We start from the raw sequence: 20,435 nt of genomic DNA on the forward strand, positions 1-20,435 counted from the left end.
ACAGTCATCTCCACGGCAACTAAATCATCAATCTAATGTCAACAAACTGGAGTTTCCTCAGCCTTTCCTATCACTTGGTCCATGCCCAGTTTTCTAAAATTTAAGGTTTGGAGAAAGCAGAAGTCATTGAGAGGTGTCATCGTGTGTGATACTGTCTGCCCTGGACACCTGATGCCAACTTCTTTTGACCAGAAGCAGGATGCAGTTGCATCAACAAAGGTGCCACCTGAGATAGCCAGGATATCTGAGATAATTATGCAGGGCTAGTGGACAGGACACAGGATCTGCAAAAGACTCGTGTCCTTCGGGAATAGCAGCAGGAGGCCAGGTGAAGCATCTCAAAGGGCACGAACACACAAAATAAACCACACCTGTGGGAAACCCAAAAGATTTTGTGTCTCCTCTCCATCCTCCTCCCCTAGAGACTGAAAAGGGGAGGAGAAGCTGAAACTTCCTCTTTACCTTTGCCAGAGCATTAGCCCTGATTTCTATCCTCAAGGGATGAAGCTCTTCTGGGTCACAGGAGATTGAAATTGGGCTAATGCTAAAAGCTGCTGAACTGGCATGAGCTGAGTAGGGAGTGAGTTCTTGCTCCAGTAACCCCACCAGCCAAAGGGTCTGATTTACCTGCCCTCAGTACCTGCTAATTAACAGTGCACTTACAACAGGTTTGCCAAAAAAGTTAAAAAACAGGACGTGACTTCCAAAAATGAGATATAATACATCAAACAGATAGCTTGATACCAAACTTCAGGTCTTGGCTCCTTCCTTCCTATGGGAAATGTTAAGTCTTAATAAAAGTTTATGCAAAACTGCACAGATTGCCAAGAAAACCCATGTGAAAAACATTTACCATATGGAATAATTTCCACTGATTGCCACACAATACTTCAAGAAAGCAGTGTTTTAGTGTTTTTTTCAAATAACCTCCTTTCAAACAAACCTCTTACCTGGAACGAGAGGCGGACTGTTTTCCACTGATCACCCCAGAGTACAGATAATATGAAGAGGGCTGTGATAGAGAAGCCAAGGACAAGAAAAGTCCCAATCTGTGGAGATGAAAAGGACATAAATAAACTTTGGCATTTCTGCATAGAGTGTGCAAACTGTTTGCCTAACAGGCTTCTTTAAGCAGCTTGGACTCAATAAATTTGGGATGCACAAGCTTGGCTGTGCCAGTTCGTAGACAAAGAGATCTAATGGGACTAAAACCAGACCCACGGTGCTATAAATTGGATTTTCTGTATGGCAAAACTGATTTTACAAGTTAAGTACCTAGCCTGAGTCAGCCCTCAAGGCTCCCTCTATAGTCATGGGAAAAAGAGAGGAATTTACAGACGTGATCCATTTCCACTTGCTGTATGATAAGAGATGCCTCTCTCTGTCTGTTGATATAGATGGAGCCTAGATGAACAACTATCATTAAATCCTGTAGTTGGTTGAATTCAGAAGCACCAAATTAAACCCAAAAGAGACATCAGCACAGCTCCCTTATGCTGAGTTGCGTTGGAACTGGATTCAGCAACTGCAAACACTTCTGTGGTTCAGAAATAAGAATTTAATCTTTAACTAAAAAAAAAAAGTGAAGGGCCAGCTCATTCTGTGCTGGGGCTTCTTGCCCAGGTTGGTACCAAGAAGTTATTATGACAGCTTTTCCTGGAACATCGTCTGTCTGCTGAGAACTAAACACAAGAAGAAATTGGACCAAGGCCCTAACCAGTCTTCAGGGACATCCTACAGATCAGCATCCTAATAATCAGTCCCTAATCTCTTCCATATAGGCATGCAGCCTCAGTATTTCCCACAGATTGCTCTACAGCTTTCTGGTTCTTCTGGAGGCCCATTTTTGATAGTGAAAATGACTGTTTCCACTGTGTAAATGAAGAAAAAGAGGATCAAGTATTTTGACATTCAGCTATTCCCCTTCACTGCAGGATTTTCAATCTTATTACACTTTCCCCTAAACTGCTGGAGGCTTATTTTTGAAAAACCTCACCTGGCTTTCAAGAATTTCTGAAGAAAGGTGATTCTTATGCATCTTTTTGCAGCACTGTTTTTAAAGCTGCTGGATCCTGCTACAGGGACTTACGCTGTGCTTCTCATGGAAACTTTGCCTTTGTCTACATGTAACCACATGTAGGCTTGTCAAATACAGACATCCTCACCTCAGTGAGTCACCATGGGCTCCTTTTAGAGACAGTGGGGAGAAAAGGTACTTTAGGTGTGATTCATCTCATCTCAGTTTAGGTGTCTGTGACCAGCTGGATGATTTGCATCCTTGGAGGGTTCATTTCCTTCATCTGACTGCACAGGGAGCTTGGGGTGATAAGCTCACTTGGAGATATCATTAGTATGGATATTAAAACCTCCTAAGATTAATCTCTTCCCTCTCTCCTATGACCTAAGCTGTTTTGCATGCAGGGAAACAGCACAGGCTGATTGTTCAAAGCATGGTTAGGGTTACCAGAAAACCCTCTCCCCACCTTGTGACTCCAGTGCAGGTACAGCTGCTGACCTTCTGCAAGCAAACACATCGCTAGGACCTGGGAAACCAAGAAGAGATAGTTTGTATCTTGGTACAAAATGACAAAATGAGGCATTTCTGGAATTATTTTTATATAGGGAAGTCACTTTAGGCCTTTCTGCAAAACAGCAAGGCAGGGCAGGTGAATGGAGAGAAGTGGTTACTGCTACAGTAAATACGCTCCTGAAATGGCCAAGCACACACCAAAACTGCCTTGTAGGATCAAAACCTTCTCATGAGTGACAGATATTTGAGCATTTTGATTCTATATGATTTAATGATTCTATATCCGCGGGAACGGGGTTAAGCTGAGGCAGGGGAAATTTAGGCTGGACGTCAGGAGGGGGTTCTTCACAGAGAGGGTGGTTGCACACTGGAACAGGCTCCCCAGGGAAGTGGTCACTGCACCGAGCCTGTCTGAATTTAAGAAGAGATTGGACTGTGAACTTAGGCACATGGTCTGAACTTTTGGGTAGACCTGTTGTAGTGGGTTTACGTGGCAAGGTTTTGGTAGCAGGGAGCCATAGGGGTGGTTTCTGTGAGAAAGATCTAGAAGCTGCCCCATGTTTGGGAAGGGCCCCATTGTTTTCCAGATCCGAGCCAATAAGCGATGTTGTTTTGCGCCTCTGTGAAAGCATATTTAAGACAGGGAAGAAACGCTGCGCCACACAGCAGCCGGGAGAGTCAAGGGAGTGGGAGAACAGCCTTGCACCAAGGTCAGTGTAGAAGGAGGGGGAGAGGTGCTCCAGGCGCCGGAGCAGAAGTCCCCTGCGGCCTGTGGTGAGGACCATGGTGAAGCAGGATGTCCCCCTGCAGCCCATGGAGTACCACGGTGGAGCAGGGTTCCACGCTGCAGCCCGTGGAGGAGACCACGGTGGAGCAGGTGGCCCTGCACTGACGGAGGCTGCCGCCTGTGGAAGACCCCTGCCGGAGCAGATTCCGGGCCGGACCTGTAGCCCGTGGAGAGGAGCCCACGCAGGAGCAGGTGATCTGGCAGGAGCTGCTGCCCGTAGGGGAGCCAGATTGGAGCAGTTTTCTCCTGAGGGATGGACCCCGTGGTACGGACCCATATCTGGAGCAGTTCTGGAAGAGCTGCTGCCTGTGGGAAGCCCACGCCGGATCAGTTCATCAAGGACTGCATCCCGTGGGTGGGACCCCACAGCACAGGGGACGAGAGTGACCGAGAAGGAGCGGCAGAGAAGAAGTGCTGTAGACTGACCATAACCCCCATTCCCCGTTCCCCTGCGCCGCTCGGGGGGAGGAGGTGGAAGAGGGTGGATGGGGGGGGAAGGTGCTTTTGGTTTTTTTTTTCCTTTGTTTTCTCACTTCTCTCGCTTGTTAGTTGTAGGCAATAAATCTTACTATCTCCTTATGCCGAGTCTGTTTTGCCCGTTACAATAATTATTGCGTGATTCTCTCGTCCTTATCTCAATCCTTGAGCCCTTTTCACATATTTTCTCCCCATTCCTCTTTGAGGAGGGGGAGTGAGAGAGCGGCTGTGGTGGAGCTCGGCTGCCCACTCGAGCGGAACCACGACAGTCTTTTTTGGCGCCCAACGTGGGGCTCAAGGAATTTGAGATAAGGATGATAGTTAGTAGAAGTAACGGGCAAAAATATGTGCAGGATGATTGTTAGGAATGTACAAGTTGTGAAGAATTTAAGAAAGCAGTAACTGTGAGATGTTAGTGTGGTGAAGGGACGAGGGGTGGTGTGTGTGTAAAATGTCCACCTTGTCGGTGCTGTGATGATGTTATGTTTATTTTGGTGTGGTGAATTCTTTTTCTTTTTGATGTAAGTGAAGTTTGTGAAGGTTGTTGTGATAATTGTAAAGTGATGGTATGTTGTGAGTAGTCTTGAATATGCTTTTAACAGAGGCGAGGGGTGGAATGTAGTGGGTTTACGTGGCAAGGTTTTGGTAGCAGGGAGCCATAGGGGTGGTTTCTGTGAGAAAGATCTAGAAGCTGCCCCATGTTTGGGAAGGGCCCCATTGTTTTCCAGATCCGAGCCAATAAGCGATGTTGTTTTGCGCCTCTGTGAAAGCATATTTAAGACAGGGAAGAAACGCTGCGCCACACAGCAGCCGGGAGAGTCAAGGGAGTGGGAGAACAGCCTTGCACCAAGGTCAGTGTAGAAGGAGGGGGAGAGGTGCTCCAGGCGCCGGAGCAGAAGTCCCCTGCGGCCTGTGGTGAGGACCATGGTGAAGCAGGATGTCCCCCTGCAGCCCATGGAGTACCACGGTGGAGCAGGGTTCCACGCTGCAGCCCGTGGAGGAGACCACGGTGGAGCAGGTGGCCCTGCACTGACGGAGGCTGCCGCCTGTGGAAGACCCCTGCCGGAGCAGATTCCGGGCCGGACCTGTAGCCCGTGGAGAGGAGCCCACGCAGGAGCAGGTGATCTGGCAGGAGCTGCTGCCCGTAGGGGAGCCAGATTGGAGCAGTTTTCTCCTGAGGGATGGACCCCGTGGTACGGACCCATATCTGGAGCAGTTCTGGAAGAGCTGCTGCCTGTGGGAAGCCCACGCCGGATCAGTTCATCAAGGACTGCATCCCGTGGGTGGGACCCCACAGCACAGGGGACGAGAGTGACCGAGAAGGAGCGGCAGAGAAGAAGTGCTGTAGACTGACCATAACCCCCATTCCCCGTTCCCCTGCGCCGCTCGGGGGGAGGAGGTGGAAGAGGGTGGATGGGGGGGGAAGGTGCTTTTGGTTTTTTTTTTCCTTTGTTTTCTCACTTCTCTCGCTTGTTAGTTGTAGGCAATAAATCTTACTATCTCCTTATGCCGAGTCTGTTTTGCCCGTTACAATAATTATTGCGTGATTTTCTCGTCCTTATCTCAATCCTTGAGCCCTTTTCACATATTTTCTCCCCATTCCTCTTTGAGGAGGGGGAGTGAGAGAGCGGCTGTGGTGGAGCTCGGCTGCCCACTCGAGCGGAACCACGACACCTGTGCGGTGTCAAGAGTTGGACTTGATGATCCTTAAGGGTCCCTTCCAACTCAGGATATTCTATGATTCTATGATTCTATGATTCTATGATTTTGGGGTACACACTTTGTGAATACAAACTCTGACAGAATATGGCCTGGGCCAGCATCCATGACATGAAAAATACAGCAGCAACCTTAATTGTTTTCTATATATTTGTTGTCATTAGAGGCATATCATCCACGGGAGACAGCTCAGGGAGTAAAAGTCTCAAAAAAAAAAAAAAAAAAATACAGAGCAGAGAGCAAAGGAAACCACACGTTGACAGTAATTGCAAGAAATGCAAGAAATGCACATCTCAGAACATGGAAAACTGCCTTGGAGATTCAAAACCTCTGGTTTGTATTAGGTTAATTTTTAATCCCCAGCTGTGGCCCTATGGCTGGTGTGTTCCTTTCCCTGCTGGCAAGCTGGAGCCCTTGGGGATCAGGGTGCCATGAGGCACAGCATGAATCCCAGCCAGGGCAGGGAACAACCTGAGAGGCCCTGAACACCAAGTAAAGGATGAGGAAAACCAGTCCATGGCTCTGCAGGTGACTATCTTCAGGTTGTCACAGCAAACTGAAGAACCTGGTGATGAGTTTCGCCAGCCCAGATACCTTTTGATAAGTTTCACCAGCTCAGATGCCTTGCTGCTGTGCAAACACGTGGGTCTATGCTCAGGTGCATGGAGAAAGCTTCCCAACAACTGTAAGGGATGGTTGGGAACCAGTATCACCAGGTATGAGGGTTTAGAGAACAAAACATCTCTTAGCAGACATCAGTACTCCACGGAGACAATAATTTATGATCCAGGTCCCTTCAGAAAAAGACACTTCCAAAGTTTTCCCCTTTTCTGCAAGCAATCTTACAAAGACTTGGTCCTTCCAAGGTGCATCCAAATGCCTATTTCAGAGGCTGTGCTCAACTCCACTCTCCCCTGCTACTATGGTGTAACTTTCCTACAAAAGATGCAGCACATCTGGGGATGCCATTGGAGGAAAAGCTCATTTTTAGGGATAGAAGCAACAGCTCATTACCAGCTTACAAGAAGAACAATCACCAAGTTTCATCCTCGGCTGGTGAAGGAGGAGCTCTTACAGTTACTCCACTGGTCACTGGAGGAGAATATGTCTTGATGGACCAAGTGAGATGATGTGATGTCAACAAGATCTGTCCTCTCTGTGCTCTGGCTCCTCAAAAGCTGCCTCAGGACCTGTCCGATCTGCTCTTCCACAGAGAGCAGCCGTGTTTAGCGGTGTCTCGCACGGTTCCACCTACAGCAAGACTTCTTCAGGCCAAAGGACAACCACCACCAGCAGATCTGGCTCCTCCAAACTGCTCTCACACATACCCTGGGATCCACTGCAATGGGGACGTGACAGCACAAGCCAGGTTTCTACATTCACTTTCTGCCCCAAAAAACAAATGGAGGCTTTCAGGGCTTCCATGATACCCCGATCTCTCAGGGATGAAGGCTTGAGGTCACTCTTTGGACTTCAGTGCTAACATACAATTTTGAGTCCTCTTAGTGTATGAATGCAGAGGCCCCAGCATATCTGAACCCCTTTACATTATAAAGTCATGAGTTACCTCCCCAAAAAATGCTTGGAATGAATGTGTTTAAGTGAAGAGAGGCAAATATCATCTGCTGTGTTTGACAGACTGAACAAGGAAATATTTTTCTTCTCCGCTGAGCCCGAACTGTCCTGCAACAAGACCCCGCAGCTTAACCTTTTAGCTCTAATGGGGATGAGAAGATTGCCTTGGGAGTGATAACAATTAAATTAATTGAAACTGATTGTCTGAAGAAAATTACACTGATGCATGCAGGCGGAGGGAGCCTTTGCACAGACAGCAAGTGCTTTGTTGGGCAGCACTTTGCCCAGCCACTGGTGGCTGCTGGGCAGAAGAGTGTTTGCTTCAGTGGTTCACAATAAGGATGTGGAAGGAGGCCTCGAGGCTCCAGTTGGGTAGAGGAAGAGATTTATGGTGCTCACAAACAAAACCACCCCAAGCACGCCTTGCTGTAAAATCTCTCCCTCAGCAAGGGCATCACTGTGCTCAGCTTTCTGACATGCTGGGCTGCTGATGTGAAATATCCCAAGGAAACATTGCCTGGGTGAAGATCTCCAATCCTTCCTGCAACACATGGAATCCTCCCTCCTCCACAACACCACTCGATGTCCCTGCAGGTCAGGATGTCTGTCCCAGGTGATTGAAATTGGCTGATTCAGCCAAAAAACTGTTGAGAAGTAACAGGCAGGCAGCACAGCCAGCCTCTTAGGAATCATAGAATCATAGGAGTCTTGCCAAATTAGACATGATGGACATAGCAATGCAAGCAAGCAGGCCAAGTGCCCTTGGAAATACCCAGTGACTTTGGGTGGATTAATTAACAGCTTCATGAAGATGAAGAGCAATGATGAGGCATCTTTAGCAAAGCTCAGAGTTGCCCAAAGTAGCACTGCAACCACCAAAGCACCCACACAGATCCACTGACACCAGGAAAGCCAGGTAGACCTAGCTAAATAACAGACATTAAGCTCTACAGCCACCAGCAGGCCTCAAAATCCTTGTAATTAAACATTGTTATTTGTCCTACTTAGAGATAAGTTAGTCCACAGCTTTTATAACGTTACTGATTGCTTGTAGCATGGCCAAGCAGCTGTCCTATTTCTCACTTCGTTATTTTATTGCTAGCACTGAAATAAAATCACTATTTATTTGTACTTCAGCAGGGACAAAGGACCTCAGAAACCTGTTGTGTTGGGCACTGCGTGAGCATGGCTAAAAGAGGTTCCCTGCCATGGGCAATTTACGGGCTGGCTGTATGATGAGACGTCAATGAAGGGGTAAGAGCAGCAGGAACTGATGATAAAAGCCAGTTGCCTTGGTCACAGAGGTGAGTCAAAGCCACAAGCTCAGCCCCAGCACCTGGCATCTCAGAACGCAAGCTGGAGCAGGAATGAGACTGAAAGTGGGGAAAATTTAATGGGATTTGGAAAAGTGAAGGCCTCTCTTTGGGCATAAAGTTCAGGAATGTTTGGTGACCACATCTGCAGTCTCCACCTGGAGGCAAACCCTATATATAACCCTATAATGTTTCCCTTCTTCTCATGAGCTTTACATTCAGGATTTGAGGAATAACTGCTTTGACAACACATGACCACTACAAGACTCAGATCTTCATACTTCCCTGCTGCCAAATAACAAAATTCAGCTTCCACATAACCAAAACTGGCACAGCTTTGCTTGTTTTGAAGGAGAAATGGGACAAATTCACCAAAGGGAAATCACAGAGAGAAATCACAGAACCTACATCTAGCTCAGAGACCCCTGTGCTGAAAATGCTCATCTACAGGTGGAAGGAATTATCACAAATCCTCGTTATGTTCCCAATCCTCCCCAGGTAGCTACTGTCAAGTGTCAGGGCTAGGCTGAACTTTGGTCTGACACATTAAAACACCCCTATATTTATTTTCTAGGCCCATAACTCACTCCTTAACAGGAGCCTTACTTACCAACAACAGCGCGATGTACATGAACAGGATCGCAGCCACTACCAGGAGAACAAGAGACCAGAGGAACCAGAAGCCCAGGTTCCCATAGTTATACCTAAAAAGCAATAAAACCTTATAATAGCATTTGTGGTACATCTTATAATAGATTTTTTGGTGCTTCAGCACAGGGCTGGAGGGAAAATATATTTGAAGGAGAAAATGCCAGGAAGCTGGAGGAGCTACAGAGGTGTAACCCAAGGAGAGAGAAGGAAGCTTTCCTTTTTACCTAAAGGCTCAATAATATTATTACACCTCCCGTCCCCATGGTATTTGAGCTATCTGGATGGCATCTAATTTTAAGGACCAGAAGGAAAGGATTTACCTAAACCCACACTGCTTATTTCTCTGTCTCCAGACTGGGAGCATGCAATTCCCTTTGCTCTGAGATAGCTCTGCTGCCAGCCACTACGCTTCTTCAGAGGGAACAGGAAAAAGAAAAGAAGATGAAGGGAAGGAAAGAGCCATTTAGTCCCTTTCATTCACTATTTTTGCAACAATGGTGATCTTTCTCACAAATCCACACTTAACACTTGTACAAGCAAAGGGCAGAGCCTCAGCACCTCTGGAGACCCTGGGAGTTCATTTTGGGTGCTGGAACCAAGACGTGAAGGGACCAAAGGCTCGTGACTGAAGTGCCCTGCCTGCCTGGGGTGTCTCGTTAAAACCTGAGTGGGAAAGGAGGAAAACGAGGCACTTACCAGTCAAAGTTGTTGTAGTCATTTTTCGCTTCACCCCACATGTACAGGAAGACCAGAGAAAAGCAGAAAGCTCCAACGAGCAATGGGAAAAACACGCATTCCCGCTAGAGAGGGGGAAGAAGGACAATCGGTCAGAGCCTCATTTACTCCAAAACAAGCAGGGCAGGCTCCTCCATGGGGATCTCCAGCAGCCGCCTGGACGTGGGGCTGGGCCCCCTGCTCGGGGTGGCCCTGCTGGAGCAGGGCTGGCACCACAGGGACCTGCAGCTGCCCGACACCACCAGCCACTCGGGGACACTCTCTGCATGGTGGCACAGACAAATTGAGCCCACCAGAGAGGCACAGCAACCCCTCCAGCCCCTGGAGCTGCCATCTAGGACACCAAGGGACCACGGTGGTCTTTAAGGGAGGTCGGCCCTTTGACCCACAGCATCAACAGCTTCTCAGCTGGGACTGACTTCTCCCAGTGCAGAAATGAATGTTTTTGCTGATTCTGAGCTGATTTACCGTCTTGCAGCAGCATTTCCCAGGCTCGGTCCTTCTGCGTTGGTACCGCTTCCAGCGGCAGCTGTAGAAACCCGCCAGGCAGGAGATGAAGGGCTGGTGCTCGTACCTCTGCAGCAAGTGCCGGCGTACCACCTTCAGCTTCCCAAACTTGATCCTCTTGAGGCTGGTGGAAGTGGCCTCCATCTGAGGAGCTTTATCTCATCTTCCTCCTGCAATGAGATCACAAGAGTGGTGTGAGTCTCCTTGCCTTCAGGTTAAACTTGTCAGAAAGAGAGGAATTGTTCCCAAGAGGACACTGAGACCAGCAGGAAAGGTGTCTAAGGACACCCCACCAAACTTTATACCCCCAAGAGAGATGTCTAGAAGAAAATTACGGTCATTGTGAGTCCCCTCGGTGGTCTGTGGTTATAACTTTGGTGCTCTGCATCACCTCTGAGGGAACCTCTGCCTCTCTTTCACTATACAGGGAAAGGAAATCATTAACTTCAGCCCTCCGTGCAGATTCCCAAATAATGTCAGATGAACCTGCGATGAACTTAGCCATGGGAATTAGCTCAATATCGCTGTGACCTGTCTGCAACCCCTTACCACTTTAAGCAGTTCAGGTAGGAAAGGGACCAAAACTCTCCCAGGGCTCTTCCTCTTATCCCAGAAAAACTGCAGCACTGCAGAGACCGATCCCTGATGGAAAAAAACATTTCCTAACTCGAAGAGCTCTACTGGCAGCGTGTTGCAAGGCCAGAAAGAATAGCTGTAAGGATGCACGCATGGGAGATCTGTTCAAAATCAGGATTTTAAACAAACACTCCGGTAGTAAATTGCAGCCGATGTTAGCAGTGAAGCAAACAGCACAAGGGTTGTGCCAGCAAAGAGTAATTAGCCCAGCAAGGCTCTATGGAGACCACGAGGAAACATGAAGGAAAAACAATCCTGTGTTGGCAAACAAGCACCACGATCCATCGCTTCTTTGGAGCACAGAGATATCCTGAGATGCTCTCCGAGTGCCATAGTGCCCCTCAGTCCATACAAGTCATGTTCAGGTGCAGGCATTTCTGCTGCAAAGTCCCAGCTCAGGAGTCCAATCCCCTTAATTTATCGGATGTAATAACAGTGATTTAAGAGCAAAAACGAACAGATTGCTGCAGTACCCACGTGGATAAAATGTACATGCAAGTAGTTTGCAAACAACTCCAAGTCCTGCGTGTCTTTGCAGAAGTGAATGGATAACAGCTTGCAAATTGACACTACATAAAAACAACCCCAAAAAAAAATAAAATCCAGACTTATGATCATTTTGCAGAAGGCACAAATGAAACAAGATGCAAGTTAAAACTGAAATGATGCTCTCCTGCTATATTTCCTGCTTTTTATTTGCAGCCTAGCAGCAGCTGGGCTGCAAAGGAGAGGGGATGGAAACGAAACACAAGAGTTGTCAGTTTGGGCTGCACCTGACCAAGAAGTGCCAATGTGTGCCATGCCCTGAAAACCTTCCTGAGACAGAGATGTTTGCCCATCCAGGACATTTGGTTCACCAGCATCAGATCTGGAGGCAGAAGGAGGTCACCCCCTGGTAAAAAATTGATGCTGCTCTCACGTGGCGACATGGTGAGCCTGCTCTTGAGTAACACCAGGCACAGGGTGGGTTGTGGGCTCTGTGCCACCAGTGAGTGGAGCAGATGACATCCGATCCTGCTGTCCTAGTCAGCTGGCCTAAAATATGCCTGGCATAAACCCAGTGATTGCCAAATTGCCCCAGCTGTGTCTTCTGAATGCATTTGAACCTTCAGAGCTCTTACCAGAAGGTTTACACATGCCATGCGGGTTCAGTATTTGTTACCTTCTAGTAGGATTCCTAGACCACGATTTTCCCCATCAGTGAAGCACAGCATCATTTTTTCCCCAGCCCTTGATTTAACGCTTCATCCTTTCCCTCCAGCAATAGGAATGAAGACACGGGATCAAAACCAGCAGCTCTGCTGTCAGAGGACCATGAAATTTGCTATTGCATTCCTAGTGGGGACACGAGGCTCACACGTCGATATTTATCTATCAGCATATAGGATTTGACAGGAAAACAGATGGCAGAGACCTCAGCACATCGTCCTCTCCATCTGGCTGGCGGGATGTTAAATCTGGATGTTAGTCTAGATGCAGGACCAGCTCTCTCATAAAAAGGGCAGGTGATGGAGATACCACCAGCCCCCAAGACAGGCTAATCCTCTCTGAACCAGCTTTACCATTAAAAGCTTTTTCTCCATGCCTAGCCTCCTGTGTAACAGTTTAAGCCCACCACATCACGACCTGATGGTGATGGATCTAGAGAGCAGAGCAAATGTTTCCTCCGTGATGTATTTCACAACTGTTTGGCTGACTGCCGTCTCGCTGGAGCTTTTGGAAGGGGTAAGCACAACATCTCACATAATGGGAAACATTCATGTAGTGGCCTTTAAGAGAGCTTCGGCCTTAACCACAGCCAAACAAACCAAGGGATCCTCTTGAGCATCCGCTTCCTGGCAGCGTGAGGTGGGTTTGGGATGGCCACGTGCAGACCTCAGAGCCCTCGGTGCTCAGAGGGTTCCTCTTGTCTCACGGCTGAGCCCTGGGACCCCGGATGATGTCCTCAGGGGGCAGTGGCACCCACCGCTTGTCATCCTTTTGGGAAATGACACGTAGGAAGCTGAAGTTTCGGAATCTCAGTTTGCAAAGCCCCCCATGGCTGCTCCTGGTCCCACTGGGCATACGGGGCTCACGCTGGAAAAGCAAATGGGAGATTCAGAGCCCCCACGGCTGTAGGGCACTGCTGGGTCCACTGGGGAACAAAGCACGGGAGATGCTTGAGATATTGAGTGAAGAAAGCATTTGTGTGTAAATTCAAAGGAAAGGGTCGATAGGGGGCAAAGAACGTCGCAGTATAGGGTGGGTGCAGAGTCCAAAAGACAGGAGGGCCACACCAGGATCTGGAGCAGTTCAGCCATTGCCAGGACACAGCAAGAGACCTCACAGCATCTAGATTTGAAGCAGAGTGCTGCTAAAACTTGGAGGCTGCCTGCAACCCCTCCCCAGCTCCACCAGACAAAGGTAAATGGCTGGAAAAAGCAGACAGCAAACCCCAAATCCGCTCACTGAGAAAGCCACGGGAGCAAAGAGCAAGCAGGAAAACATGCATCAGCAGGAGAGCAAAGTTTAGGGCTTCAGCAAGCGAGCCATGACAGCAGGAACACATGTTTTCCAGCTCCGTAAGCCCAAGAGACCTCAGGTCTTTCCCTTGCAAACAGAGACTGTTTGCTCACAGATAAGAGTACCCGTAATTGCAGGCAGTTTTGCGGGACTGCTCATTTCTCGCTGCTCGACGGAGAGTGAGGAAAAGCATGAGAACTAGCCCGGGGGGTGGTGGAGAAAGGAGCTGGAGAAAAAAATTGGGAAATATATTCAGCTGCAAAGCCTGGATGCAGAAGGTAGTGCAAGCAGAGCTGGCTGGAGAGGCAAATGCACAAGCAAGGAGAGGGTCCTTGCCTAATTATTGTTATTATTATTATTATTTGATGCTTATGGCTGGGGAATTCATCTTCTGAGTGGTAAACAGGTACAGAAGCCAAACCAGCCTTGGTTCTGCTTGGATCGCAGCCTTGGTTCCCTCTTGTCCCACTGCCTTTGCTTTCTTTTCCGAGAACAGAAGAAGTTTCACACAGGGAAGGAAGAAGGCTGGTATGAAACATGACCAGTCAACACCTCCCCGTGATACGGGATATGCATCCTTTCCTTTCCTTTCCCTGGCAGGTGATAATTATGATTTATCAGCAAGACATTCAACAGCTCCTTTATTAGCCCTAATTATGCCTTGCTTCTGCGTGGGATCCCAGGGAGGATGTGCAGCTCCACTCCAGTATGTGCAAAGTAGCCCCGAGGACTGATTAGCTGTGGGTTTGAGGCAGATGACAGCCCTCAGCGCACAGAAATGCTGGGGCTTACCCCAAAATAATGAATGAACGTAGAAAGTGAAGGGGTTAACGAGGAATAAGTGCTCCTGAGGCTGCAGGAACAATACTCGATTCATTTTGTGTGCTGCTGCACACCTCCAGCACGCAGTGGCTGTGGTTTTCAAAGCTCTGGGGAGGTTTCCAGCAAGGTTAATGTCCCGTGTTTTGCAATATGCCTCCGTAGTTTGAACGGTCATAAATAATCACGCCTGCTTCAGACAAATGAACCTGCAAATGCAGATGAAGCCCTGCATCTCCTCGGGTTGCAGAGGGACTTAGAGAGGAGTCTTGGTGCTGGGGCCCACAGGTCGTGAGCTGTGCTGGGGAGGGGTGCTGTACCCTGCCCAACATCCAATCTTCTGCTCAGATCCTCCCATGGAGAAGCAAACATCACTCCAAGGATGAGGAGCTCATCACCTCAAAGTAAAGCCACGCATCGTCCATGAGCGTTTGGAGCAGAAAAGGTACCTTAATCCCTGCCTTTATTCCCGAGGGCTCATCATAGGAACGAACACTTCAAAGTTGAACCACATTTTTGCCCCAATTATTTTTTTTAACTCCTCCTTTCCCCAAAAATCATTTGGTCTCACTTCAAGATACCTCTCCCAGTACTCTCTCATGTTTTGACCAAGTTTGTCCCCAGCCCCCGGGGTTGACTCATGATCCTCAACCACTTGCAGAGCCCTCCTTTAACCCTAATCATCGTCATCACAAATCCCAGCTGGTTTTCTTCATCTTCAAAGCACTTTGCAGGCTGCCTTAACGAATGCGTGCCTAGGAAATCATTGGCCAAGCCTCAGAGCATGTGCGATGGATTTTGTGCAAATGCTTTCAGTTTTGTGTCGAAACAGGCAAGGGGAAATCGTCGTGTTTGTCAAAGGGTCTCACGGAGCTACAATAGATTTTTTTCCCTCTTGCCTGCTAGGAGCAAAATGAGTGTTTTGAATAAAGGCAATGAATTGTAGCTTAGTGGCATGACATGAAAATAAAAATAAAAGGAAAGAAGAAAAAGGAGGGGTGGAGAAAGACATCCCAAGTGCCACAGCACTGGCTGGATTTTGGCTGGACCCATCCTTCGTTGCACGGAGACTTCCCAAAAGGGCTGGGTGGTTTCGGGTCTGCTGCCCCAGTCCCTCCATCTACGAGGGGCAGAGGTGTGGGGCTGGTACGTATGGGGATGCTTTCATCTGCAGAAATTCTCCTTTGAGGGGGAACGGGAGGTAAATCCCAGTATAGATGACCTGTAGGGTCAGGGTTTGAATTATTTTTGCCTGCCAGCTGCTTGTAGAGATGTCCCACCCCACCTACCTTTCAGAAAGGCCCACCCAGCTCACCCCGCTGTCCTTCTGGGAAGTCCTGCCCACCCCAACCCTCCTCGTAGAAGGTTCCATCAGCCCTAACTGTCCTTCCAGAAATTTCCACCGTACCACTTGAGTCAAGGCAGCCACCTACAGCCTTCAGCCCACACCACCCTTGGGTCCCCAGGACTGAGGATAACAAAGTCCTAAACTCTGACATGAAGTGCTGGCCCAAACGTAGCAGGTTTTTATGCTGTAGCATCTTTTTTTCCGCAATTTCTCATGAGCTAAAGCATGGAGAGGGTCCACTTCAGCCACGGAAGGGCCTGAAAAACATCAGAAATCTCAAAATAAAATAAAATAAAATAAAATAAAGGGTCAATATTCACTTATAGGACATGGCTCTTTCTTCCTCCTAGAAGATGAATCAAGGTCTGGAAAAAAGGTGGGGATACCTAGGGGCAGAACTGGGGGCAGTGCCCCAGGAGAGCCAAGGTCTGCACACCAGGGTTGCCAGGTATTGGGGTGTTAAAGGGCTCTGCTTGCGCCGAGCCCCAGCATCGCATCGCTTCCCAAACTTCCCTTTCGGGCTCGTTTCATTCACGCCCACGAGAGAGCTGAAGGGTTGAGAAATCCCCCGCTGAGCAGCCAGCGTCTTGCATGCGATGCTGGAGCAGCAGCAGCAGAGCCGGGCCGTCCTGGCTGGGACAGGAGGTATTTGTTTGCTTAAAGTGAAGAGGGAAAAGGAAAAAAAAAAAAAAAATAAAAAAAAAAAAGCAGAAGCAAGGCTTCTTTTTGTCCTGTAGTGCCACTTCGGTGCCTCTTCAGACCACTAGCCACCATGGTGGCCAGCCCCCCAAAACAGCCACGTGTGGGGTGGCTCTGGCCCCATTGCTCAACAGTTCCTTTCTTCTTATTTTTTACCCTGAGAGCCTTCATGTAGCTGAGGGATTGATCCTACACAAAGCTGATCCTTCGTAGAGCTGATTTTTAACCCACGAGCTTGGGTTACAGCCCCACATTGCTCAGCATTTGGATGCCTGTTATATGGATGGCCATATATTTTGAGATGTATTTCCTCCTCTGGGCAACTACAGGTGGGCAAAGGCAGAAATTAGCCCCAAAAAGGGTCATTTTGGTCACCCCAAGAGTGAATGGGGAGCGCTGGGGGGATCCTACCTACAGGTCAAGCCTGAAATGGAGTCTCAAAGCGGACTGCTTGGAGAGGAAGCTGCTCCCCACACTTCAGCGTGGTCAACAGGAGGGTTTTGTCCTCACCTTGCTCGTGGCAGCTTTGTAGGTGGTGCAGGGCATGGGGCTGTGCCCCTGGGTGGCCCTTGGCTCTCCAAAAAGTCTCTCTGCCACCCTTGAAAAGCAGCAAAAAGAGCTGGGGAAGGAGGAGGAATAAATCCCTTGGAAGCCAAAAAAAAAAAAAAAATTAAATTAAATAAGGAGCTCAGAAAAGAAGGGAAAACATTTCTTTGAAGATAAATCCCACTTTGTGCAGTTCAGCACGTCCTGGCTCAGCTCCCTCTCCACTCCTGGGAATTCCCAAGCGTCTCTTTGTGCCCTGCTTTTCGGGGGAGATGATGGGATGGGGACGCAGCGTGGGGGAACCCCATGGGCCCCCCCAGCCCTGCTGAGGGCAGAGCAACGCCGCCAGCTCCATCTCCACAGGAAGACTTTGTCCGTCGGCCAAAAGGGGGAGAAGAAAAGAGGTCTGCAGATCACATACCTCCGCCGGCGGCTCTGCAGAGCCCTATTCAGCCAGGACAAAGGACGGGGGCCCTGGATGGTCACCGCCCCGAAGCCCCCAGCACCGGCCCTCCCGCGGGCTGCCCGTGTTAAAGTTCAGGGTTTGGAGCAAAACAGCCCTGCAAGGAGGGGAGGCAGGGATGCTTTCCATGCCATCGGCCAGAGGTTTCTCTATTCAGCTACCCGCAGCATCCATATGCATCAGGGCTGGCCCTTTTTACCCCGTAACAATGCCGCCCCGCTGTTCCCAGCCTCCCAGTGCGGTGGAGCCATCGCTCAGAGCCTCCTTTCCCCCCCCATGAGCATCTCCATCAGCGCTCATTCCCTGTAATTTATTTAGCCGTAGAGTTTGTGGTGGGTGTTTTAATTATTCTGGTTTAATTCCTCTGGGACCCATCTCCTCCGCGTTTGAGTGGTTGCAAGGAGTGAAGAGGAATGGGCACAACTCAACCCATCCAAGAGCAGACGTCTTGGACAGGTTGGATGAACACAGCCAGAGTGCCAGGGCATGGATCTGGCCCCAGACATAAGGACATTCATCAATCCAACCCAAATAAACCCCAAGGACCATTTCTTGGGCTTCCCAAGTTGCCTTGATACAAGTATGGCCCTTGGGCACCAAAGCCCATTGCTGCCTGGAAACCCTGCCCTAGTTTGGGGTCTGTCCCCGCTGCAGTAGGAAGAAATGTAGGATTTCTCCATGCGTGGCTAAAGGAAGCAGACACAGGGACCCCAGAAAGTCAACAGGCGGATTAAAGGTGGCAGTTCCCAATGCTGTAGTGCCTCGTTCTTGTGGAATGGCCCCAAAAACGTCCCCAAACCAACAGCCACCATCACCCAGGCACAGCCTGGCAGCAGGCGAGGGAAGGAAGAGGTAAAGCACGGGCTGCATAATTTGGGGGAAGGAGAAGGAAAATGGATCGGAGCCGAGCACCTGCGTTTCACGCCCAAATTGGGGTTTGCCCAAGCAAGAACCTTTAAGAAGTTTTCAGGGAAACGGGGCACTTTGGAGAGAGCTGACCCCGCAGAACCTCTCAGACCGCTTTAAGGCATGAATCAATTAAAGCAATCACGGAGCAAAGGTTAATCAGTAGCGAGTACATCTTAAGAAGTAAGTAGCCTTTTAAAAAGCAATTGCTCCTGCCAATTCCTTCCTCCCCCCCCTCTCCCCTGCTTTTCTAAAGGGGCTTTTAGTTCTCCGGCTCTGGAGACCTTCCAAAATAAGTCCTGTGATTAAGGGCGGCTGCGAAATCACGTGGTGGCAGAGGATGGACCCGAGGTGGCCACAGCAGCTCGGTACCACGGGGGGCTGAACACCTTCCAGGGGCCTCCAGCCTAATTAGAGCAGATGGAGGCGGGAGGGACGAGGGATTGCTTTTTGAAGTTGTGTTTGAGAAGGGAGGGTAAGGAAGGGACTGGCTCCAAAACACGTCTCCCATGGGATCCTGAGCCCGAGGGATCTTCCCAACTTCTTATCCCATCCACTCTTTGTGAAATAGGAGAGGGACAAGCCACCACGAGGTCTCTTGGGCAGGATTTGCTCCATGTGGGGAGGAGGCAGGATGCCATGTGCCGGGTTAGGGCACCTCAGCTGAGGGGTGATGCCTTCAGAAGCCAATTGCACGCAATTACAAATATGTTTCTGAAGCTTCTGGACTCTTGCACAGCAAGAAAATTGCCCCCCAAAATCTACAAATGTAGAGAAATAAAGCTTCTTGTATGTCTTGGCTGGAATTTATCACACTAAACACCACCTTACATCAACTTTTTGCATGGAGGAACTTCCTAAGACACACGCAGTCCCGCAGCAAGTGATCACCAAGATTACAGAGCTGCTTTTTCGTCACCCCCAAAGACACCTCAAGCCCAAAAGACACCTCCTCGGCCCAACGCCATGCCATATTCTGTGATCCTGTGATTAGAAAGCCACAGGACCAGCTGTGACACCCAGTTTTCTATTTCTCTGCAAAGTTTGGAAACCCTGGTAACCCTGCCCACCTTTTAAACATTTCAATAGCAGAGCTGCAAAGAGACAGCTTTGGCTCCCTCCGCACGCGGAGCATTTTTCCAGTTACAATCCAGCTGGTCCCACGGCACGTCCCGCGTTTTCTTTTGTTAAAGGCAGCTAAACTCTTCGAGCAGCTGTAGGAAATTATTTCCCTTCTCCTTTCCCCTTCCACCTGGTGTCGTGTGCTGGAGGATAAGTCCGGAGAGAGACTCCCCTGGGAGACCAGGAGTCCCAAAGTAAGAGTAGGAGGGAAGAGAGGGTGATGCACACCCTCTGGACCTCCAGCAAGCCAAAATCTGCATTATTCAACCCAAACTGGTCCTCAGATTGACACCAGCTAACCGAGCTGCTCCTGATTTACACCAGCACCCAGCCACACAGCGGGGCACCCAGCCTGGGGAAGGGAAGGGGTCGCCCATGGAGCTGGCTGGCAGCGGGTGGCAAACCCGAGAGCCTTTGCCCCTTTCCAGCCACCCCGATGATTCGCAGCTGTTCCCAGCAAAAAAAAAAAAAAAAAAAAAAAGAGGCTCCTTTCTGCCGTTTCCTATGGAAACAGCCCTTTATCTGAGGCATTACCAATGCTCAGCCCCCAGCTCCAGCAGCCCCACCGCCCACCCACCGCTCACGTCTGGCCCCAGCTCCCTTTCCTCCCCTCAACAGGTGGCAGCAAACTTATCTGGCAGGGGTGCCAACGCCAAGCCGGACTCCTAAACTCCTTTTTCTCTCAAAAAGATAAAAATAAATCACCGGGAACCCCCCCGATCTGCAAATAATCCCCTTTTGTTCCCACTTCTCCCCATCCTCCTGCTTTTCGGGCTTTGTTTCTCGCCGCCACCCAGGCAGCAGCCGCGACAATCGCCCCGCTGTCAGACACCAACCAACGCCCTCAAAACTCCAAAGAATAAAAGAAAAGTCCTAAAAAATCCATCCCCCTCCTCACAGGGCTAACTTTTAGGGCAGGCAGGAACGAGCCAGGAGGGATGCATTTTGCACAGAGGGAGCATCCTTAGCGCGAGGACGTTGGAGGTAACTCACCTCGCCGGGACGCACATGGAGGGGTTGTTTGGGGCTTTCTGCTGCTCTCGGCTCGCCGTGTCCTCTGCTCGTGACACTCAGGACCCGAATGGTGGCACCGCTGTGTG

At 49.4% G+C, this 20,435-nt stretch overlaps 1 protein-coding gene across 4 annotated transcripts in view; it reads right to left on the minus strand.

Moving 5' to 3' along the window:
* GDPD4 (glycerophosphodiester phosphodiesterase domain containing 4) overlaps window positions 1–20,435 on the minus strand; it is a 33,381-nt gene extending 12,946 nt beyond the window's left edge. For 2 of the 4 annotated variants that reach the window (XR_014696916.1, XM_084532539.1), the window contains exons 1-6: window positions 20,329–20,435; window positions 10,256–10,464; window positions 9,749–9,852; window positions 9,012–9,105; window positions 2,484–2,543; window positions 951–1,049 (exon numbers count right to left, since the gene is read on the minus strand). Coding sequence is in view for 3 of the 4 variants with exons in the window: in XM_084532539.1 (XP_084388665.1) it covers window positions 951–1,049; window positions 2,484–2,543; window positions 9,012–9,105; window positions 9,749–9,852; window positions 10,256–10,438 (540 nt within the window). In the remaining variant the exon portion in view is untranslated. Of the gene's footprint in view, window positions 1–950; window positions 1,050–2,483; window positions 2,544–9,011; window positions 9,106–9,748; window positions 9,853–10,255; window positions 10,465–16,808; window positions 16,943–19,283; window positions 19,520–20,328 lie in introns of those variants that run through there. The other 2 variants (XM_084532540.1, XM_084532541.1) reach the window with 2 other exon arrangements.

This window comes from Aythya ferina, assembly GCF_964211825.1.
Source record: "Aythya ferina genome assembly, chromosome: 1".
NCBI classification, from domain to species: Eukaryota; Metazoa; Chordata; class Aves; order Anseriformes; family Anatidae; genus Aythya; species Aythya ferina.